The sequence below is a fragment of the Calypte anna genome, chromosome 1 (genome assembly GCF_003957555.1).
Source record: "Calypte anna isolate BGI_N300 chromosome 1, bCalAnn1_v1.p, whole genome shotgun sequence".
Taxonomy (NCBI): Eukaryota; Metazoa; Chordata; class Aves; order Apodiformes; family Trochilidae; genus Calypte; species Calypte anna.
Window position 1 is genome coordinate 172,918,998 of NC_044244.1, and position 24,700 is coordinate 172,943,697.

General features: G+C 41.7%; 1 protein-coding gene across 1 annotated transcript in view; it reads right to left on the reverse strand.

Moving 5' to 3' along the window:
• Positions 1-15,285, reverse strand: part of FREM2 (FRAS1 related extracellular matrix 2) — a 122,986-nt gene extending 107,701 nt beyond the window's left edge. The window contains exons 1-2 of the mRNA XM_030456810.1: positions 10,128-15,285; positions 4,566-4,655 (exon numbers count right to left, since the gene is read on the reverse strand). Coding sequence (XP_030312670.1) covers positions 4,566-4,655; positions 10,128-15,285 — 5,248 coding nt within the window. The remainder of the gene's footprint in view (positions 1-4,565; positions 4,656-10,127) is intronic.
• Between the last annotated feature and the right edge of the window lie 9,415 nt (positions 15,286-24,700).

Sequence of the window (24,700 nt, forward strand, 5' to 3'; positions counted from 1 at the left end):
TTAACCAGTTCAACCAGTTTCCCGTGATTTGAAACTGCACAGTTAATGAGAAAATTTCTTCTACAGATTGGAAAGATGAGCATTTAGATCCATATTCTTGTTCAATGATTATTACTGCAGTGACATCAGAAAACCAGGTAAGAAAGGCATGAATTGAAGGTAGACAGTGGACTTGAACTGTGCATTCTCAGTGCTAGCTTCTCATCTACAGAGTAAAAATGCCTCAGAGAAGTCACAAGGGACACAGTGTGAAACTGTAGTGTGCAGTTTCTGAAACAGGCACAAGAGCTCAACAGACTGCAGCTCATTTCTGTGTTAACTTTCATTCCATACGGATTAGTGCCACTTTGCATAGATGAAGTACTAACTTTATGCATATATTTGGCAGTGCCATACATACCCAGTTTCCCTGAGCTTTCAGTGACATGAAGTTGCTGCAGACACTGTAGTTTCTCACTGTGACCAACAGATTTAAGTTACTGTGAGTCTGTTTTTTCACTAATTAAAAGGCTCGAATGTTTTCAGCTGGATCATTTTCTCCAATCTAGTGAGTCTCACAATAGTGTGCAAGTTTACAAAGCAAAAATATAACCAGGAGTTCAAGTATCAGCCTGGATTTCCACTATTTTTACCTCCCTGCAGGATAAAAAGTCCCATTTTCCCTGTCTTCTGGTAGTATTGGTGCTTTACTAATCATGGCATTAAGAATTCTACAATATAAACATTAGGATTCACCACTGTCACACACTTTCACTCGCAAAGAGTTTTTTCTCCACTTAGCTAATGAAATGTGGGGGCCACTTCTGAGGAAAGAAATTCAACTGAGACTATTTTGCAACCTTTGTGAAATCCAAATTTCATACTATCTTCAAGATTTGCTAAAGTGGACTCATAGCACTTTCAGTATCAACAGGTCTCCACACGAACATGTTAAGATCAAAATTCAATACAAAGCAGAAAGCAAATTTTTGATGTGAACTATGGTGGTTTCTTTCAAAACACCACACAGGTAACTCAGCAGCATCCAATCTCCTACAATGTATTCTTGTGTCAGTATAAGAGAAATGCAAGGTCTCACCTCACTTTATAACAGATCATCTTGAGGCTAAATCCCTAAGCATATAGAATTAAAACCTTTTCTACCTTTAAAAATATTAGTGTTGATAAACAGCCAAACTGTGTTAAATTTTATTCACTTCTAAATTATTCTTATGAAAAACACTGTTTGAAGCCAGAAAAGCTCTGCAGCCACACATATGCATGTAATTGATGCTGACAATAAAGCTCTTTCAGAGCTTAAAAACTCAAACAAACAATTCTTTCTAGTGAAACCTCTAATTTTGATTTGAATAGAGCAGGCCTATGCTCTTGATTGTAAATTACAGACCTAAGGGCTTTCTTTCCATTTATTTTTAAATGGCCTTCCTTTCCTATTGAGCTCTTTTTTTTTTTTTTTTCCTCTAGGCAGAAAGTTATCATGAGGCAGCCATAATTCCTGACCAATTCTCCATTTGTCTAGGCTGCAGGTTTCTCCTTTGGCCAGTAAGAAAACAGCTTTGTCCCAGTACCATATTTCATGTTTTCAGCCCCTAGCTGGTTTGGTACACAGAATGGCACTCACCTTACTCCAGCTGTGAGAAACTGAGCAGGCAAGGGGCCAAGAGCTGGCAGAGTGCTGACTTGGTGCTTTTCCCTTCACCTACCCACCTAGGCTGCTGTTGCCCTAACTTGTCTACCACAAATGCTAGCCTCATGTAAAAGGATGAACTAAATTCCAGACCCACAACAAAACTCACAGTGGAGCACTTTGATCACTCCTTGTTCTTGGCTTCCATGCAATTGCCTGAGATAACAGACTTGGGACCCAGTCAGACTACTGTTACTTAAGAGATCAACAAGTGATTTTCTGCATTTATTCTTGTAAGTCATGCTATAATGAGTGGGACTGATCAACCAGCAAAAGATGAAGCCACAGAAAGTCACAATTTTCAGATCCTATTTCCAATTTATAGACCATGAGCAAATATAGCAAGACACACAGCAGGGTATTTTATAGGCAACAGCAGATATATAGAGCAAAATCAACTTTCTAATTCATGTTATTTGAAGACAGTGGGGATTGGGGTCTAAGTTCCCCTCACTGACGCATGACAGAACTGGAAGATAGAAAATACTTGGGTTGCAAGAGTGTTCTTTTTTTTTCCTCACTTACTCAAAACATTATCTGGATATGAACAAATACTTAATCACTGAAACAATGGCACAATTCAGCTTAAGTGAAGCCCTACTTATTTCATTTACAGCATCAGGCACTGTGTGGTAGCCATCATCAACTTGTCACTACTGCAAAATTCCTCACATGCTGTAAGAGACAGAAGTCTGAAGCTTGCCATTCCACTAGAGATGCTGGTAGTCTGTGCTGCATCCTTCACTCAGATCTCATGTTTAGTCTCCTAGAATAATCTGTTTTAAAATAAAAAATACTAAAACAATAGTCTTGGTACTACTGAAATGCTGCCAAAATATACCTGAGCTGCAAAGCTCTGGCTTTGTTGCCTTTCTGAAGAGGGCAGAAATAGAGCTAGATTAAATTGCTGGACTTTTCTCCCATTACAAATTCTAAAGACGCTGCTAATAATTCTGAGTTATTTCAGACAGATCAACATTACTGGTGTGATCACAACTTCGCTCCTTTTAAATGCAGTTTTGCCATCTTCAGTCAAGCAGAAAATCAGAAATGCATCACAGATCATTTTTCACTGTGTCAACAGAGAGCCTCAGGAAAGCAAAGACCATCCTAGAATCTAGCTAAGTAGTCTGCAAGATAATAACGTTGTCACATTTCCAAAGGCTCTAAAAAAACCCAGCAACTACCTTGTTATCCTAATGATTCTTTGTATTATGAAAAATAGCATGCTGTTACAATTGACAGACTGTTACAACTCTGCCAAGTAGAAGCAGATGTGGCAGGTAAGCTTTTCAATGAAAGAAAAATTCTTGGTATAGAGTCAGAATATATTAAATGTAATTTGCTGTGACTACACATCTACCATTAGAAAGTGGTTCAAAGAGCATGGAAAGAAGTCTCAAAAATGTTGAGTTCTCAAAGAGCAACTCAGTTTTAAGAACTGATATTAATCAGCTTGCTGAGAGAAAACTTTTTCATTTTTACTTACTCCCATCCCATGAAATCTTGACACATCCCAAGACTGAATATTTATTCACTACTAGAAGAACAATTTGAAAATCATGAACTATGTCACCATGTGATGACTCCTGTCATGAGAAAACGGTGGTATTACTATGAAATATGACACTCTGTGCTCCATTACGTTTACTTAGCCTTAAATTTATCTAATCTGTATCTCAGTTAAAAGAAAACATCCCAGGACTACTTCTTTTAAACATTCAAGGACTACTTTTTCACTACTTTTTCTCTGCTGTAGCAAAGATTTGCAAAACATTTTCAACAGTCTCTAAAGGTACTGTCTCTTCTGAGTTTGTCTAGCACAATGAAGAGAAGAATAGGCTTTATTATCTCATTCCCATAAATGACAGGTGGTGACAAAACTGTACAAGCTTTACCAGAAAAGATGAATCCCTGTTTGCTTTAATACTGCTTATTTTAATTTAATTAATTTAATAATTAATTTGTTTAATACTGCTAAGAAGTCTTGTGGAAAAGTGACACAATCTGAGTATACATGAGCTGAAAATGAGCTAACTTGAACCAATTTGTTGCCAATAACTCATACAGCTATATATCACATATTTAAAAAGGTATTTAAATAACATCATCTAGCCACCTGTTACCACACAGAGGAATATCTACATTTAGTAATATTCACAATAAGTGCAGAGTTTGGATGAATAAAAAAGACCTGTTAATGTGTTTTGATAACCCTATAAACTGTTCTTGTCTTGTCCTTTAAAAACTAAAAAATCTCCTTTTTTTCCTTAATGATTATACGCCAGTGTTTTCAATTTGTTTTTAGTCTCTCATTTTGCATCATCCACAATCCTACAAAATATTATTTGTCATGAGAATTCTTAGCAGTAAACTAACAAAAATCTTTGACAAGCCACTTGAGTATTCTCTTATATTAAGCAGGTAGAATCAGAACTTGAAGTCTTCACATCATGTTCACCAGAGACAATGCATCTTTATGAATAGTCTTACAGCTGGAACCTTTAAAGAGGTAGGCAGCTACAAGAGTAAATCAAACTTTGGCATTTTCTCAAGAAAAAAGGTTTATATGTAAAGAGCCTAGACATGGAATTAAAAAATAAAATTACAGAAAGCCTCAGTATCTGAGTTAGCTTAAAGAATTTCACTTTGTTGCTAAAGTAGGTTGAACTTTTTTTCATTAGATGCAGTTACCATTTTATCCATACTCCTCTTTATAATCACCTGAAATAATCCCCACTCTAGGAAAGTCATAACAAAAACCATATTCCAGGAGGTAACATGGACTTCCCTCAATTAAACCCAATACCCATAAACTCGCAAAATATAATTAAACTCCTTCATGAACAACAAAAGCACAGATCTTATGAGTACTCACCACCATCTTCAACCATGAAACGAAAAATGTCACTGGTGGCATTGTCACCCCCTCGTAAAACATAGCATACCTTCATATCATCAATATCAGCTGCAAAGAGGCAGGAAAAAAAGATTTTATTATAAATGCTGAAAGTAAGAAACTTTTTCTATAAAAACTTGACATAGTTTAGCTTCAACAGAGGGAGATGTCAAGGTTCTCCAGTGAAGGTCAGGAATTTCAGTATTAAGAGCACTGAAGTTTTACAGATACCGTTCATTCTGCCTCCCTTTACTTCTTCCTTCCCCCTGGCCTTTTTGTTTTAAGATGTATTTGCTAAAAGACCTGGGAAAAATGCAAAAACATGGTCTCAACAGTCAGAACTATTTCATATTTTTAGTGGTGCATTATCTTAAACTGAGGTGCACCTCTACCACTGTACTGCTTCTGTCATTCTTCATCCTGAGAAGTATTGTGGAGGTCACAGAAAATCTGGGGATAAAACAGAAGCAATACAGAGGGTATTTTCTATCATAAGTTCTACCCTCCATTCCAGAGGCAAGGCAAATTTGTCCATATGATCCATCCTCTCCACCTCTAGAACAGATTACTTCTGGCTTCTCATCTGCTTCTAGTGTAGGATATCTCTACACAGCCTGCAATAGAGAGATCTCAGTCTCTTTAGTGTCTGGCAAAAATGCCCTCTCAGACCTTTGTATCAGCTTATTTTCAAAGGTTATGGCATATAATCTATATGAACTGTCATAAATAGTGCTCAAACAGTTACAGCATTTTAAGAAGCTGAACAGATGCAATTAAAGTAGACAGACAAGACTTTAGTAAGAAAAAAAATAAAGGCATAATTTTGAATTATCAATTGCAATAAATAATGTAACAGATAAGCAAATATTTATTCATATTGTGTTTTCCATGAGTAGAGATGAGAAACATGTAATACATAAAAACTAATTATTTTTGTGACTTTCTTTGAAAGACTGTATTGGAAAAATCCGTATCTGATACTTTTTGGAAAAAAAAGAAAAAGTGTTAGAAATTAATAGCATTAAAGTGGAATTCAAGTACCACCCAAGTTCTTTTTCCCATATTAGTACATATGCATTACTGGAAAAAAGTCAAAACCACTTTTGTTAGAGCTCCTCAAAATCCTCAGTTGCATATTCCAGGGCAAACAAGTTAAGAAAATATAAGTCACTGAAAAATCTCTTGCATAAACGTTTGAAAGTTAAAGATCAAAAACTCATGGGGTTGTAAAGAGGATGCAAACAAATACTTCTTCCTGCCAGTGGAGCAAATAAATCTTTCATCCTGCAAACACTTACACAAGTACTCAGCTCTGCCCCTGTGGGTAGCCTTATCAAAATCCATAGTTCCAACCTGTACAAAGATAAGCACTTGAGCCAGCATTGGCAGGACTAGGACAACCTCATAAAAAAAAGCCACTTGTCATCCAGACATCTAAATTTTGCTAAAAGAATTGCACAAGAATTGCAAAGCTGATGTGGTTATTAAAGGTAACAAGTATCAATACGTATTTGGTAAGAAAGAGATATATTAATATATATAATATAATTCTTTATAGCATAATTCACTTGTCTCTTTGAAAATTTTTGCCTGAAAAAGAAGACAAAAAACATTATTGCAGTGAATGCTGTATAAAATAATTGCATGCAAAGTGTTGCATATTTGGCTGCAGTAGCATGAGTTATCTTTGGCCTCTGGAGGCTAGATGGGGTGCTGAGATATCAACCAAACTATATTATTGCTGAGGTAGATCCTTTATTTCCTTCCCTCTTCCTTCCCTTTCTTCCTGCCTCCACACCACACCTAGGGAACTCTGGGATGTGACCTGGCCTTTGCTAACAAACTTGCCCTTGTGGGACTGGAGGCTCCCAAAATAGCACCCCACAGTCCATCACACTTTCTACATTCACAGCACTATCCAAACATCAGCTGCCTACTTGTTATATACCACTAAATTCCTTTGTACATGCAAGAAATGGCAGTTCCTTAATAGATTTTTTTCACTTTTGAACCACTTATCTAATCATAATGAGTATCTGCTATAAGCAAATTCCTCTGACTTGCAGAGAGGAAGGTGGTACAATTGTACATACACAATATTCTTTGTATGTATTTTTGCCCTAGACTAGAAATTACCATGTGGGAAGTGTTCTTTCTTTAAGATTCCTGTTCTTTTACTATCACTGAATTGTAAATACAAAGCACAAAGAAATATTAATGAATTAGAAGGGCTGCTTTCAGTCATAAGACACAGAGGAGTACTTGAATTAACTCAGCAACTGCTTAATGTATTTTAAGAATATTTTCTTTTGTTACTGTAACTTGCCCATATCTCTCTCACACATTCAGATTATTTCAACAATCAGAGAGAAAAGAATAAAAAGCACCAAATATTTGCAGAATTTAGAGGTCTTTTATCAAGAAGTTAATTCTTTCACACTGTAATAACCCCTTTGAGCAATCACAATTGCCTCACGAGCAAAAGCTTACCTACTAGTGGCAGAAGAATTTGATGTATACTAATTAGAATGCCCCACAACTGATTGCTCCTGAACACAATACACAACAAATCTTTTGGACATACTATATTCTCCATGTCCACATTTTGACTAGAGGCTTTTAACTCAGCTATCAAACTAAGCTAATTTCCTTTCTACCACTTATCTGTGGGCAGATATTGAAAAGCAATCTCAAGACTAAGGCAGAAAGACACTTGCTAAGCAGCTGCTGTGCCCTCTTTTTCAATTACAGGAAATCTAAAAAACAGGACTGCTCCAGCTGCTTGCACACAGTGAATCTCATTTCATCAACGTTACCTCACTCAAAGCAGTCAGGAATGTGAGTGTGAGGTGACAGACTATTAGGATGGACTTCACAAACTATTGAGCAGCTTTCAAAACTCATCTGCATGTGACCCTGAACAGCCTCATCTGACTTCAAAGTTGGCCCAATTTTGAGTAGGGGTTGGATCAAATGACCTCCAGAGGTCCCCTCCAACATAAATTGGAAGACTCTAATGATGTTTTATAAGCCCCACCAGGACCCACACATGTTAATGAAACTGGAACTATTCAGCATTTTGTAAGAGGTTGCCCCCCATGGCAGGTTAGGACCTCTAAAAAGGGGGCAGATCAAAATATAAAAAGAGAGTAACAGCAGAACCAACAGTCAATACACCAGCATCCCTGTGTAAAATCTGCACTTACATTAGGAACTCTAAGAATATGACAAAATAGGGTCTTGTTTACTCCTGCACTGAATGTGAGATAATTGTCTAAGTATTAGACAGAAGTGTAAGGATTTAAGATACATAAATTCATTACTCTGGATTTGACAGTGGCTTTGCATAATACTGACAGTGGGCCACAGTGAGGGATAACAGTGAACTACACACAGAGTTTTGAGTGTTCATCTACACAAGGTGTATGTATGAGGTTCACACAAGACCTCAGCATCTTGCATTACTTCCAAAAAAACTGAAGCCTTCTAGGTTCAGCCAACAATTTTTGTCTCCCTGCCACTCACAGCCTCTCACACACCCAAAGCAGCTGCAGACAAGATGGCATTTGAGGAAAAAGAAAAGCCAATGCCCTTTCATCCATGACACTAACTCCTATGCAATTTTGTGACTTTCAGAGAGTTCTCTTTCCCTGTCCTCAGCTGATTTATTACTCCTGTGTGAGCTTAATGCTTTCTGCTTTTTATGCCGCATTTCTAGACACCTTCCTCAGGTGCTCAGCCCTGCATTTGTGACACAATTTTATGTGTTTGCTTCATAAAATATTTATATTTTATAATTATAAACATTATAAGCAGCATTTAGGAAAATGAGAAGAGATACCCATAACACGAATGCTTAGGAGACCAAATAAGAAAATTCTTGAAGAAATGTTTCTTTAAAAAACCTGTTCAACTTACAAGAAATAAGAGTGCTTGTAGAGTACTGTCAGAAAACCTGTGAACTTACATCATTGGCTGGGGATCCTTGCTAGCCTTAAAACCAATTTTTCCTAAGGCTCGCATGCTTCTCACCCAACTGAGGCAACCCCAGGAAAAAGAAAGCCTGTGTGAAGACCAGTGAGCATATCATGGGGTCAGACTGTCAATTGAAAGCCAGAGAGCAACTGCATTTTGTTCATCTAACAAATGTACCTGAACACATGGAATGAAAGAGAAGGAAGAATGTAACCGTTCTGTCACCCTTCTGAAAAAAAAAGGTGTACCAATGTGCTGTCTAGTAATCTGCTTTTAGGAAATACCTATTTAGTAATTCTACATTATCCAATGTAAGAGACAACCCACAAAAAAAAAAAAAAAAAAAAAAAAAAAAAGGCATAATCTGTTTATTTGCTCACTCTCATTCTCTTCTGTTTCTCACTTAAATAGACCCAGTGCTACTTGCAGTTCATTAGTGAAGTCTAATGAGATGGATGTGTCTCCCAAAGCTTAGATGTGGCCTTACCCCTCCTCATTCTCCTTTTTTGCAGCAACAATGCAAAACTTAGGGGACCCCAGCCACTCAAAAGTTCATCAGGCCTGTCTACAGGATTTGGTACATCTGACAAGCACACCACTAAAACCAAGAGTGTAACATGGGATACATGCCAGTACAGGCTTTGTGAAATAACATACAGGTAACCACAAGTGTTCATCTCTAGCCTTACCACCTACACAGCCCAGCTTGTCTGAACTGCTTTAATTTTGTGTCTCCATGCAATTGGGCTGCCTGTTTACTCCACCCTTGCAGGAGGCTCCAAGAAATCTTATTTCATTTTTAATTAACCAGCTATTAACTCAGGGAAAACAAACATGGAAAATTCTCTGGAGAGTGGCTAATGCTCCCCCTTCAATTGAAATTACTTCATAGACTTGTGTTGAGGCTTTATTTCAGAACACATGACACATGTGGTTTGCATCCTATTTAGACCATCTAGTATTTTAGTAAAGTACCTTAGCCCAAAGGAAGTACCACTGACATAATTTTAAAACAATTACATTGCTTTTTAATTTACCACAAACACTATGTGGTTAAGATTTGTGCAATTAGGTTACACAAATGCACTCATAAAATATTATTTTCCCATGTTTGGGAAAATGATTTTGCCTCTAGAGTTACGGGTGCTCAGACTGTATAGTAACTGATACCCTTGCCATGGTATGACCATTAGTTAATAATAGGTTGGACACTCCCATAGCATTTTCTAAATAAAAATGTTCAAAGAAGGCACACAGCCTCTCAAGACCTGGAACCACGGGCAGCCCATGTCTGTTATCTAAACTTTTATCACTGATAGAAAGTACAAATCATAGTTATTTGGACTGTAAGCTCTCCAGAGTAAAGATGCTCATCATTCAGTTTTTATCCATTAGACCCTCTTTCCTGTTTAAAGCTGTCATAGATGTCATAAACAGAAATAAAAATTCATAAAGCCATTATAAATAAACTTGATGTTGGAAGACTTCTCCCATCAATTATTACAGATTTTAGCAAGTACAAGAACATTTGCAGTGATCTAAAGAAAGCACAGAGTAGAATAATACCTTGGGTGAACTGGTTGATGCTATGGTTGCCTTTCCCCAGGTGCATCAGGAAGCCATGGCGTGGACCTTCTGTGATTCTGATCTTGAGAGTTACATGTAAACTGTCCCTGTCTTCCACTTTGAGCACCTTGTTGGTGAACAGAAACCCAATGTGACCTGTGGCCAGAACACGGAGAGTCTGAGCACCCTTATTTATTACAATCTGAGGCACACTGTTGTCCACAGCCATTATCCGAATCTTCATTGTCTGAGGTTTCCTTGTTTCAAACACAGTGTTAGGGAAGACATAGAAATCAGTATGAGTGCCATCTGTAACAGTGAAAGAGAAGCTATCCTCAACTGATTCTGTGCCATCATGTTTGTAGCTGATTAGATTTTCATTTAGATCTTGTTTAGTGAAGGTAGTGACTGGTTTGGAGTTATTGAACAGGATCTGTCCATGAACTGGTATTTGAGTGAGGACAAATTTTAGCATTGTGTCAGGTGTATCTCTGTCGTCTGCAGTCAGTTCAAATGGGGTTATCAGTTTGTATTCATTTTCACTCACCACCAGGCTATGGATTGTGACAACAGGTTTCTTATTGTCCACATCACTGATAGAAATTCTGAAAGTACGAAATACGGGGTTATAGCCATCAGTCACCTCAAACTCAAAACTGTCCATTTTCACCTCATCTTCTGAAGTATGAATATAATAGACTTTATTGCCTGCCAAGAGGAGTTGAGTAAAAGTGGAGATGGGTACCCCAGGCTGATCTGTGCATTCAAGATGACCACGAACAGGTGGTCTTGTAATAGTGAAAACTAACTTTTCATCTGGGCTATTCAGGTCACTAGTGCTAAGCAAATCAGTGGTAAGCGTTACCTTCCCTCCTTCCTTCAAAGAAACTCCTTTGCTGATTACATCTGGGAAGACAATATCAGTGCTACCAATGGTTACATAGAAGTAGCGGTCAATGAGAGGGTTTATCCCATCTGTCACATCAAACTTGATAAGATCACGAACTCCTCCTCGGCCGAGATGCCTATATTGAATTAAGTTTCTATCCACTTCATCCTGGGTGAAGTTCATCCCCAGGGTAATATTCTCAACTCCACCTGAAGGCTTTACCCTCTGCAAGAGGCCTTGTCCTGGCCCATACCTTACAATGTACGTCAAGGTTTTGTCTTCAGAATCTAGATCGGTAGCCTTCAATATTCTGTTATGAATAGTTCTCGTTTCCCCTATTTCAATCTCCAAACCATCATTGATGGCCATTCTGGGTGTCTCATCATCTACAGGAATAACCATGATGGATACAGTTTTCCTAACAGTATGTTTACCATCTGTGAGTTTCACCTCAAAACTGTCCTCCTTTGTTTCAGAGTCATCGTGTTCGTAGAGTATGTTGGAGCTCTCCGTTATCTGATCCAAAGTGAAGCTCTCCACTAGGGCAGTTCCATTGGCCAGCTGGTTCACAACGTGGCCATACCTGGGAAGCCTGGTGATTGTGAACATTAACTCATCAGCAGGGACATCAGCATCAGCTGCATTGAGGATAGGGGTATCAATAACAAGGCTCATGCCTTCCATCACAACGAACTCCCGCATGAAGATTTCAGGCTCTTCGTCATTGATCGGCCTAATGACAATGGGGAAAAACTGCCTGGGGGAAAAGTTAATCCCATCAGAACAGCGGAAAGCAAATCTGTCTTCAACAGGCTCTACACCCTTATGTATACTTTGGACATAAAAAATATGCCCCTGACGGACATCTTTCAAAGTGAAAGCACTTACGGCTACACCTGCTCTGGATTTTTCAGATCCTGGAGCTGGAGAGATGTTCTCTACATACCCAGATGTGGGCTGAGCAACAATGGTGCAGAGTATATCATCATTAGGAGTATCGACATCTTCGGCCCTGAGGTGAGCAGGAGTAATGACCTGCTTGTCACCTTCTGTTACCATGAACTGCTCCCCAACAAAAATCTCTGGTGCTTGGCTGTCAACTGGAAGAATGGTCACCAGGACTGAAAGACCTTGTACAACATTGCCCCTGACACTCCATTTCTCAGACAGATCAGACAAGGTAAGGTTGAAAGTATCTTCTTTAGGCAGAAGGCCTATTTCACCACTAGTGTGAGCATATACCACAGCACCATCCAGCAGATCTCTCTGGGAAAATCTCTCTGCAGGTACCCCATGGACCAGGATGTTCCCGTGCTGAGGAGGATCCTCTACAATGAAGGTCAACATTAAGTCATCTGTATCCTCATCTGTGCCCTGAATGACATTAGCTGTGATTTCAGCTGCACCATTCTCCAGCACATCCAGGTAGGAACCAAGAGTACCTGGGGGCAACCGTAGCATAGGAACCTCATCATCAACTGGGTGCACATTGATTTTCAGTGTGATGGGCACAAAATGAACTCCATCACTCACATCAAGCCTGCAGGTATCACTGTTAGTCTCAGCTCCACTGTGCACATATACCACCCTCCCTTGCCTGATATCCTCCAGGCCAAAGACACCTCCTGGAATCAAACTGTACCCAGAAAGTTGCAGCTGCCCATACCGAGGAGCCTGGGTCAGGATAAATCTGAGACGGGAAAGCTCAGTGTCAGTGTCACTGGCATCCAGCTCTGCTGAACTAAGAACATGGCTGCCTCCCTCAGGTAAAGTGAAACCAGTATTAGTGATTTCAGGAGGCTGGTTATCTACAGGCTGTAAGTAGATAGTGAAAGTCCCATCAGCTACATTGCCCGCTGCATCTCGTACTTGATACTGAAATTGAATCAAATGAGGAGCCACACCCAGTTCGTCCTGTGGGGGACGGTAGGATATCTTATGATGATTGATCTGGGCTTGAGTGAAGTGGGTGACTTCCACAGAGTGATCCTCAGTCAGGACAAGGGACCCAAGGCGGGCTCCATACACCTCAGGAGGGTGGTTGGGGTCAGTGTCAGTGGGGGGCTGAGTTACTGTGTAACGGAGTTCACGGTCACCCGAATCCTGGTCTGTGTAACACAAATGCTTCCTCCGCAGTGGGGTCACCTGCTGCTCTGACACGATTAAGTGCAGGCTGCTGCTACTATGCAGCTCTGGGGCTAATCTGTCTACAGGATGTATGCGGATCACAAAAGTCTGTGGCCCAGAACGGTTGGGTGGGTCATTGTCATCCTGGACTCTAAAGACAAACTGGTCCAGCACAACCCCAGGGCCAGGGCTGTGAGGCCCAAAGTGGTGGTAATAGAGACGCCCTTCCACGATGTCCTGCTGCAGCCACTCTCTCACTGGCTTTTCATAGATTAGAGAGCTCCCAGCTAAACCCGGCACCTTCCTCCAAGAAAAGCCCTCATCTTCTTCCTCCTCTTCCCAGCCAGGAGGCGGCTGTGCTTGATGGAGGAGAAGCTGCCCAGCAGTGGGGCCAGACTCCACCGTGAAAAGCAGGATAGCATCCTGTGAGTCAATGTCAGTGGCGCTAAGAGCACGGGTGGTGATGGGCACTGTTTCCCCCTCAGCCATGGCCAGCCCTGTGTTAGCATTCAGTAGGGGTGGTTGGTCATCAGTGGGCACCAGGGTAATGGGGAAAAGGAACTCAACGCGGTGGCGGGAGCCACCATCTTCCAGCCGCAGTACCAGGTTGTCACTGAGTGGAGAGTCACTGCCATCGTGTTGGTAAACGACCCGGCCCGCTGCCAGCTCAGCCACCGTGAAGTGTTTACGAGGGGCAGGAGGTGCTGGGGTGTCCTCCAGCAGAGTAAGGTGGCCATGCCTCAGCCCTGCCACCACACTCACACGCACCTGCTCAAGGTCATCCTCATCACTGATCACCAGGTTGGGGCTGGGACCAGGGGCCGAGAGAGGCCGTGACTGCCCCTCATAGAGCACGAGGCCGGTGTTGCGGGTCACCACAGGAGCCAAGGTGTTCATGGGCTTCACCACAATCACGAAGGCAAAGGGCTCTGAGGCAGCACCTTCAGGATCCAACACTTCCAGCTCGAGTTCAAAGAGACGCTCTCGATCTGAGTCCTCTGTAGGTGGCTGGTAGGCGATGCGCAGCTCCCTCACGTCCCGCTGGCTGAAGGAGGAGACGGGCAAGCTCCGATCATCTGTGCTGACCATGTGTCCTTGGCCTGGGCCGAAGGGTGAGGTGATGTTGAAGACCAGCAAGTCTGGTGGCGACTCGGCATCCTCAGCCGAAAGCATGTCAGGCGTGAGGGCTGTGAGGACAAACTGGTCCACCTCCATCATCAGCATGGCCAAGAAGCTGGGTTTTGGAGCCACATTCTCAGTCCCAGCCCGGATCCGGACCAGCACCTGGAAGTACTCACGCTTCAGAAGTGCCCCACCGCTCTTCGCCTCCCGCAGCTCTGCCACCAGCGGCACCAGGTCGCGGTTGGGGGATCCGCCGGCAGCCGTGTGCCGGTAGCGCAGCCCCAGGCGCAGGAACTCCTCGCAGTCCCACATCGAGGCGGGCATCGGGCCGCCCCCCGCCACCTCCCCACCCGCCGCCACCGGCGCCGCCGCCGCCGCCGCCGGGGGGTAGTTGAGGATCTCTCCGTATCGAGGCAGCCCGGCCAGCAGCGGCAGCAGGCCCACCCGGCAGCGCTGCCGGCCCGGCTCGAAGGAGAACTCCAGGCTGCGGGAATCCAGCACGTTACTGGTTCCCCGGAGGCGCTCGACGGTGAGGGGCAGGTTGCGGGTGACGATCTCCAGCTGGGTGAAGAGCACCTCCACCTCCAGCACCAGGGGCAGCACCAGGGAGCGGCTCGGGGAGTCGTACCGCAGCTGCAAGCGGACGCGGTCCCGCGCGGGGCTGCGGCCGCCCAGGTGGGTGTACTGCACCTCGCCGGCCCCGAAGTCGCAGGGGAAGCGCCGGGGGCTCAGGCGGCCCGGACGCTGCCACAGCGGGTCCTCGTCCAGCACGGTGAGGTGGCACCGGTCCCCCGGCTGCACCTGCAGCACCAGGTCCCGCACGGGGTCCAGCCAGGCGGAGCGGCCCAGAGGCACCTGCAGCCCGCGGTTGGCCACCACGACGGGGGCCGCCTCCGGCTCCCACGGCGAGGAGACCGCGGCGCTGCCTGGCGGCGGCTCCGGCGAGCCCACCCGAACGCAGCCGGTCAGCAGCAGCAAACTGGCCAGCAGCCGCCGCGGCGCGGCGGGGAGAACCTGCATCGTCCTTGCCGGAGGAACGAAGGGCCGGGAGCTCCCGGCAATGGCGTCTGCGCTCCGCAGGGTCTGAGTCTCGGCCCCGCTCCTGCCGCCGGCGCGGCCCGTGTGGACCCGCACGCCCCACGGCACAGGCTGCGCTCTGAGGGGAGCGCGCCCCGCTTCGGAGGGGAGCCCCGCCAGCAGCGGAGCCCCGCCCACCGCCTGCCAGCCACCAATAGACGCCCGAAGGGGGCGAGGCTGGGCGACGCGATTGGACAGAGCGGGCTGTCAATCTTGCAAGGTACGGGAGGGGGCACCCTCCTCCCCGTCTCTTCCCACCTCCCTGTCGCCGGCCCCTCAACAGGTTGCTGAGGAGGCTCCGAGGAAGCGGCGGACCGAGCCCTGGCCGTGAGGGGGAGGCGGGGGGCTCGGATCACACTGCCGGTGTGGATCGGGAAAGTCGCCGCGGGCCGCTCGGATCCCCCTTGTCGGGAGGAGGGCGGTGCTGCTTGCCCCACCCCTCTCGCCTTAAACCTGGCTCCTCGAGGCAGAGCTGGAGCGGGGCTGTCGGGGGTCGGGGTTTCCCTTCCCCGCAGGGTACTGGGGCAACGGGAGCGGGTTACCTGAGAGCCGACCAGGGTTAACGGGGGGAGAGAAGGTGCCCCGGGGGCGGGGGGATCTTCGGGTGGGGGAGACGGGCAAGGGAAGGGAAGCGCCCTGAGTCCGCCGGCGAGGCGGAGGTGTGGGGACCTGCCTGCCCGCACCTCCTTGCTTCGCGCCAGAAAGAGGAGGGGAGGGATAAATATCTCCGGGGCAAAACACTCCAGTTAATATCCAGTTTTCATTCCTGGGAGGTGACTAGTCACAGCAGTGGGTGAAGAAAAGCCTCGCAGTATTTCTGCCATCTTGTGTCTGGAGTTAAAAGCATATGCCTAAAATCCTGAGCTTGCGGGAGTTATTTGCCTTTTAAAATTCCTAATGGCAGACTCGTGACTTTTTATTCATCTTCTCTCACAGCTGCTAGAATTCTTCCCCGTTAATGACATGTGATCCACAGGCGGTTTTAAAGAAGGTTGCTAACATTAGAAAAGCAAAAAGAATATTAAGGAGGGGCAGATTCAGTGACGACTCAAATGGCTGTGTCAATTTGTGATGCCACCTTTTAAAATAATCTTCAAAGTTACCCTTCAGTGGTAGAGCAATAGTATGGTGTGTGATCTTGGGTTATTTTTTGTTTGGATTTTGTTTGGGGTTCTTTTTTGTAGGGAAAACTTGAATTTGGAATTTCAAGTGTGGGTACAGTCAGTCATCAGTCACGATTACACGAAATATTCATTCCCACTTAAAATGCAGCTTGGCTTGGAGTAGAGGCACATGAGTGGACATCTCTTCTGCCAACACAGGATTATTGTATTTTGTGAGAAATCTTCCTGTTATTGACATACCTGTGGAAAACTGTAGAATGTTATTTTGTTAGACAAATGTGTACTGAATTATGGACTTGAATGCTGCTGCAAGAGGTAGTAACTTTTTAGTAGACAACTAGTAAATTAAGCAACACTAATAGCATTTTGCTACCCTTAAGAGGTATTAATCCTGGATTATAGTGGGTTAATGTCTTATTTCTAAGCCTCAAAGCAAGATAATTCAGTAAAAAAAAAGTTGAGTTTCAGGACCAGGGATCTCTTGTAGTTTCATAAACATGGTGTTAGTATCTCTTCTGGCCAGAGATGACAATATTCAGAATGGAATAATTAGAATTACCTAGATCTAACAGTATAGTGTCAAGACCTGGGTTCTGTTTCAAAACATAAATACATTTTAATAAAACCATATACACACAAGAAAACCCCAACTCAACCAAACAAAAAAACCCACCCAAACACCAAAAAAATGATAATCCATTACACAGATTTGATAATTTGAAGGCCTGCCTGCCTTCATAGACATGAATAGCTTATAAAGAAATGTGTACTATCTAACTTTGATTCCAAATTTGGACTATGTTGGAATGAAGTGTTACAGGACCAGTGTATGAAAGAAATCAAAATCTTCACAGTTACTTACTCCAAGGGAGAAAGATTTTCATTTTTTCAAAATAAACTCACTTTTTGTTCAGTTTGACACTTGAACCAGTTGTGTATGTGCATATACAGTGGAAAATGATAGTAGAATACAAATAGCATCTTGCATTTACTTGTTCTAGCAGAGGAGAAAAAAAGGTATCTAATTACAAGTGCACTATTTTTTTTTCAGCTTTTATTAGTCTTAGACTGATAGGAATAGTAAGTAGACATGTACTTTTAAAATAGTTTCCTTTCAATGATGACATGTTTTGAACCATGTTTGTAACAGAGCAAACTTTTCTTGGTTAAAATTAGTGTTTTGGGTGAGTGATCATGTCTGCAATATCTTTTTTCAGTTGCTGAAGAGCATTAGAGAAGTCTGATAGATGAAGGAATAGCTTTTGAAATGCCTGTGTTGAAAGTGAATGAATAAAGGCATTCTGACAAATAATTTTTGAGAGATTTATCTTTTTAATTAGGAAAAAATATAGTGAAGAAAATAGGGAAGGGATGGGATTGATCCATCTCTGATACAGAAGTGCCACATTTTCAGTGGGTACCAGTTCTTTGATGTCTGTTGTCTGCATCATCAGGTAGTAAGTCTCCATGTGCAAACTGCAGAAATCCTTTCTATTTTTAGCATTTACTGTCTTGCCATACAAGTCGATGAGGTTTTGTACCACAGGCCATGTACAAATTGCAAGACATGGGTTTTTTTGGGGGTTGTTTCGTTTTTTTCTTTTCACAACACAATATAAAACAAAGTGCTCCAGATGATAGAGTTGATAAGAATTTGGAAAGGATTTTGCTTGTCCTGCTTACTGGCAGGCTTGTGCCAACACTCATGTTCAAATCATACTTGAGGAAAATTGATCTTGGCTAAATTCTGGTCTAATGGCATAGATGGAAATACAAAAAGCATTTTCTGACTGTCTCTGAAGCCAGTATATCAAAGAAGAATAGGGCCCAATAACAATTCCATTGATCTTTTCAGATAAGTTTTTGGTTAATATAGTGATATTTGATTATGGGGAAAAAAAGTCTGCATACCCTTGCAGGAGAGCTTGCAGCTGTACTATACTACTACACTGTATTTTTGGGATGAAACAGAAATGTTAAAGGCAGAGATGACCTGCTCATTTAGCAGAGCATTAATTAAAAAAAAAAAGTGCTCATGTAAATCTAGTGATTACTCTTTCTTCTCAAATAAATTACCTGCGAGGTCCAGCAGGTTAAATCTTAAATGTCTTATATTTTAAGACATATGTTTATTAAAAGTTATTGCAAATCTATTCTTATTTTAAATCCAGCCCTCTCTGAGGGCATCTGGCTTCAGCTTTGGATGATGGCTTTACATTCTTTATTGAAACCGACACAACTCACAGTTCCTGTGTAACACAAACAGAATTTACTGTTAATCGAGCTGACATGTAAATTTATAGTTATCAAAGACTGCCCTCTGTTGATATAGCATAATCTTAACAGTAGAGAAGCCAGATTTTTGTTACTACAGTACTTTTCATTGGAGTTTTGTACTTAATGACAGAAAGAATTAATTCCAGAGACGTTCTTCAAATAAATGAGTAAAAATTTTGGATGTTAAATTCTGGGAAAGGAGACTAAATATGACAGACGAATATCAGGGGGATTTGGACATTTTCCATAGATAGCACGAGCATTTCATAAGTTACAAATGCAAAAAAAAGGACCATCCCTCAGAAACTTATAACTGTCTTGACAAGGAAATTGCAAAAGCAGAGGGAATGGAGGGAAAGAGCAAACGAGATTAATTTTACTATTACAGTTCAACCCTGAAGGCCATGTAAAAAGCAAGGTGTACAGTACCTACTGTGGCACAGAGAAAATTTTCATCTTTCACAATATGACAAGTGAGTATCTTTTGGTGTACAAAGACCAAAGAATAACCCTATGTAAATGGTCTGCTGAAGCAGAGGCAAAATTTTAAAACATTAAATCATCCAGATAAGACAGTGCCTTAGTTCCCTTTGTATAGCTGTACTTAAACAAGCTTCCTGTTCCTTTCATACTACTTTTTTCTCCTCTTATGTCACTAGTGAATTATTACACAGGTACAGGACATGTTTTTTTTTCACCTGGGTATATGCAAGAGTATTGCTAAACTGTAACTTTCAGTCATCATTTTTCTTCCATTATCTCAAGAAGCAGACAGCTTACTCAAGAATCCTCTCCCAGAAATTTCTTCTTTGCCATCATAGTGTGTAAATGTGGCCTTGTCTTGAAGCTATTCTTTCATTACTTCTTTTTAAGTCCAAATATCATTTGCCCTGCAGGCAGAGGTCTTCTTCAAAAGCCTAAAGCCACTGTATCTTGCATCCATACTTTATTTTTGCCTCAGGTAAATCTTAACCTTAAGAAACTTCACTGGCTTCTGTCAGGATAAGGTTTCTATCCTTGACCAGTGAAACTCAAACAGTCTGTCCTCAAAATTGTTTGCTGTTGATGCTGGGTTGAATATAATGCTTACTTCTACAGTCCATGCACTTACAGTAAATGTGACCACATGGCCCAGCCAGCATTCACTCCAAAAACCAGTTCAAAATCACCCTTCATGTTTCTAAAGCTCTTCTTAGATTTCTGCTTTTGTACCTCAATAGTTCTGCTGCTGTCCCAGAAATTTTCATCTGCCTCACACTGCTCCCTGCCCACCCTCCATGTATCTAGCACTGTTTTCAGCCTTGGCTCTTTGAAAACCTACTTTTCAAGTCAGCCTTTTTCAGCTTCCTTCCCACTTTAGATCTCATCAGAAGCAGTATGTTTTCCTTTACATATTCTCTCCTCTGCCTTTTGATTGCTCTTTTAATTTCAAAGCCAAAATACAACTTCTTCATCTGCTGTTAGCATGGAGAAAAGACTTTGTAATTTGCTGGGGTAAATAAGTAGTTCCATCAAGTTTTCTTACCTATGGCTTACGTCTTGTGTTTGGTCTTTTCGAGTTGCTTTACAGTGATTGTGGAATATATGTTACTTTTAAATGTACACTGACACACAGACCTGCTTTGATGTGTAATGAAGGCAGCAGTATAGACACTGTATGCAATATAGCTGTTTTTAATAAGAGTTTAAAGACCTAGAGTTTTTTAATCCTGTCTTATATTTCCCCTGGATAAAATTGGTGAGGGGTTGGAAACGTTCTTGGTAGGAACTGGCCAAATGCTGTCACCAATGACAATGACAAGTTATGTGCAACCCAGAATAGCTACATGTTTATACCTTTATCTGAAGTGCCAATTTTTTAAATTTTAGTTCCTCTTGCTTAAACTTCAAATTGTGTCTGAACTGGTTATCTAATTTATATTGCCATGTTTTAATTACAGATCACTGAAATTCCAGTTCAGTCAAGTGTTCATATATTTTATAAGTGAAATAAGTAGGGAAACACTCCTGACACTACTTCATTTCAAAAAAAAAGACAGAGTAGAAGCTACTTAGTGAGTAGGAGATCAAATCCAGGCTAAATTATTTAACTCCTCCTATCCCACAAATGCTCTAAAAATACATATTTTCTTATTAGGACATATGCAACATTGGATTTATTTTTTTTCTGGTATCACATGCCTGCTGTTATAAAAAGACTGCAAAACAGGTTTATTTCTCTTCTGCTGTCTTTGTGCATATTCTTTCAGAAAGATTGAATAAACTTGTTCTGTGCTGTAGCTTGTGTGCGTTTTGACCTTTGCAATACAGGCATGTTATTAGTGTAGCATGAGGGAAAGAACAGGGATCACTTGGTAGAGTTGAGGTTATTGAACTGATGGTGCAATGTTTTCAACTGTATAGTAAGTGATAGAGAATCAACATCTAGATTTCATGAAAAAAGTGGTTTATGAGTTCACCTGTTTGATTTCTTTCTTAAGAGCTGTGACTTTTAAAAAGGGGGAGTTCAAATTCATTTCTTTCTAGCACATCTTCTTACTGTCAAAAAAGGTGGCTGTGATGAAACTTTTTGGAGTTGTCCATTCCTTTGTATTGACCACAGGATGATGTCTTTGACTGGTAATAAAAATGTTCTGCCTATTATGATTTAAGTGCTACCCCCTTAAGTAAGCAAAGGAAGATTTGTACATAAAGGTAAGATCTTTTATTACATTTAATAGAAATCACTGAGGCCACCTAACTTATCTCCTGGCCTGCATTAGAAACAAAGACTTAAGAATATTTGCCCCAGATTTATTCTCTTACAATAAGTCTATGAAGTAGCTTGAAAAAAAAGTTGGGCAGTTCCTGTAGAATGAAGCCAGGCGTGCTGAAATTTCATTCAGAGGATGATCTTCCTCCATCATGGGTTCAATGGTTAATATTTTTTTGCATATGCTTTGTGTATGATCAGTTGTGGGGAAAGACTCTTTAACCAAGTACTTACATCATAATAAGGTGGCACATTCAAAGAGCAAATCCATTTGAGTGGTCTCACTGGTCAAGAGGTTTTTATAACATCAGCATGATAATGTTCTTCTCCAAACCATTGCAGCAATGCCTAGATGTATGTTATTTTCTTTTTTTGTGTGTATTGGATGACTGCTGGTCTTGTGGAAGGAGGTATGTTTATCTGGGGGTAAGCTGAATTATTGGTAACATTGCAGCCGACAGAATTGTATTTAGTAATATTTAGAATTATTTGAATTTACCAGAACCAAGATGTTGATTTTTGGCTATTAACAGAACTATTTTCAATTAACTAAATATTTTTATGCACACCTATACTATAATATGACATACTGCCCATTTTGTCTAATATACAGTCATATTCCACAACAAAGATTGCTAAGCTAGGTCTGGAACTTCAGCCAAACAAGCTGTCAGGTATCCCCAAACTGCCTGCTTTTAGTGGTTCAGGACACTTATGGTATGTATCATGAAATAAAACAAATTCTTTTGAAGGATGATACTGCCATCTCTGTGCTGACCTTGGAAAACTGTTAAAATTGCATATCAAAGGCTGAAGAAACTGTTGTTTAAGCATTTAAGATTCCCTTCACTGTAATTTTCTCTCTCCTTCTTTATAAGAGAAGTTTTACCTAATCTTTGTAGCTTCAGCTGTCATAACAAAACCACCCCACACAGGCAGTTTCATCGTATCAGAATTCAAACAGTATCACTGCCAAATACAGATTTTCCTGTGACTGTGAACTACTGGCCCTTATGTTAGACAACCACAGGCTGGAAAGTAAATGAGTATTAAGACTCTGAGATTGTGAAGAGTACAAGAACCAGCACAACCCCCCTCCCTCCTCATATCCAAGTAGTGATGTCAAGCACTCACTATGTTTCCTTTTTCCATAGAGATTTTTTATATTAGCCAATGTTAGCTTTGCTCCCATGTTGCCCACTACTTTAGACTTTTATTCACGTTCAAATGAGCAAAAACTATAAAGCTTCTGGATCAGCTGATTTTATCTTAGCCTTCATCACAGACAAAACCCATCAGTTAACAAGTAAATGTCCCAATTTCAGGTTACAGCTCATTTTAGAAGGAAGATTTTTGAGAGTTCTTGATGCCTCACTCAGCTTTCACAGGACATTGGCATTAACCAGAAGTCAGAGAACGGCTCAGATTTGTGATTGGAGAAAGATATTTGCAGCACCCCAGGGATACAGGTGTCTCTGAGAAAAGAGGCATCATATATTCACCACAGAGTTGGGATGTGGCAACTGTGGGCCCTTAAACAGAACCCCAAAACTTGGGCAAGGTAGTTTCAGATTTTCTATGTTTTATGAGTGAGTGCCAGAGGCAGTGCCTAGGCTTAAAGATCCTTTGGTCCATTCCCCTTTTTAACCCAAATTTTGGAGTAAAATGAGTTTATGGCATTTCAGTAACTATTTCTTTTTAATATGTGTTCAATATGAAACCAGTGTTTGTGTCACTCATCACCATTTTAGACATAAAAAGGCTGTATTCAGGCTGTTCATTTGAGGTGTCTGACAGACTTGGCACATTACATCTTCCATTGACAGTGTGTTGAACCAGGGACTATCAGCTCCAGTAGGATAAAGGTGGGAGGAGGTCTGTATCACTCATTGCTGTCTTGGCATTAGAAATGAAGAAATTTTGGCAGCTGTCAGGCAGACACCACATCAGGGAGACTCTTGAGATAATCAGTGAAGGAAGATGGGAGTTAGAGGCAAAAAAGTGTCGATGTCCTTGCATTCCTGCTATGGGGAAGCTTAAATTCCTGGTTTAGACAAGGTGCTTAGCTCCTAGATTTGCAAAATTAATTATGGTAAATGCCACTCCAGGTTATCAGAGATACAAAAAGTCCTTTGTCTGTCGGCTCTTGGGATTCTATTTTAAATAATATTAATAAAATATATTTTAAATCTATTTCTTCAAGTTCTGCCATTTCTTGTGTAGTCATACTCCTGAAGAAGCCACTTCTCAGGCATCCTCAGGCTTGCATGCAGTGCAGTTCTCACTGAAGTGCTCTGAATGGAATCCAAAGCACAGGTGTTGCAGCCTGTTCAAAAGCTGGTGCTGCAGCCTTTGGGATTTCTGGATGGCTTGTTTACAAGAAAGTAAAAATAGTTAGCTATCAGTTCCACCATTGTCATGTCCCTGTATTTTGTAACTTCAAAAGCCAAATGTGTTGTTGACAAGACCATTGAAACCAAAGATGCTCCAGTGGGAATATATTTGGCCAAATGGGCACAAAATAGAGCAAGTATTGTTTTGCAGTAAGTTTCTGGACCTGCTAAATGACAGAATGCACATGTTCTGCTGCCTTCCCCCCCTCTTGAAAACAGTTATCTATAAAGCCTCTTTTCCTCAAAGACAGCTATTTGCTATTAACAGCTCAATTAGCAAACACACACTCACCAAATAATGAGGGATGGGGTCAGAGGCCACCAGTATCTGACCCACCATAAAGATTACTCTTGCTACAGCACATAAATCCACAGCTCAGCAGGTAAATTGAGATCTCCACCAGGAGCTACACAACAGCATCTGGACAGATCTCACCAATTGCCTTGGATGAATATTTGCAGTCAGATAACCTCTTTATTTGCAGTATTTATGATATTTCCAACAGTATACTCAGGAAGGTAAAACTACCAGCTTTATTTGAAAGCCTCTCAGCTGGAAGGTGAGGCGTATGTGTTAGGCATACATGCTTGACCCATAATGCAAAGGTTTTTTGAGCTGTTTCACCATCAGGCTTTCTGTGCTTAATGGATTTCTATAAACCATACCACATCTCTTACAGGGGATGGCTGCCTGAAACACAGCCTGTTACTATCTGGGACCCAAACAAACACCTTTGTATCTTTGCACCATTTCCAAACACAGCAGATTTTCTTGTTACTGTTTAAACCTCTAGTATGTGCTTGAATGCCTT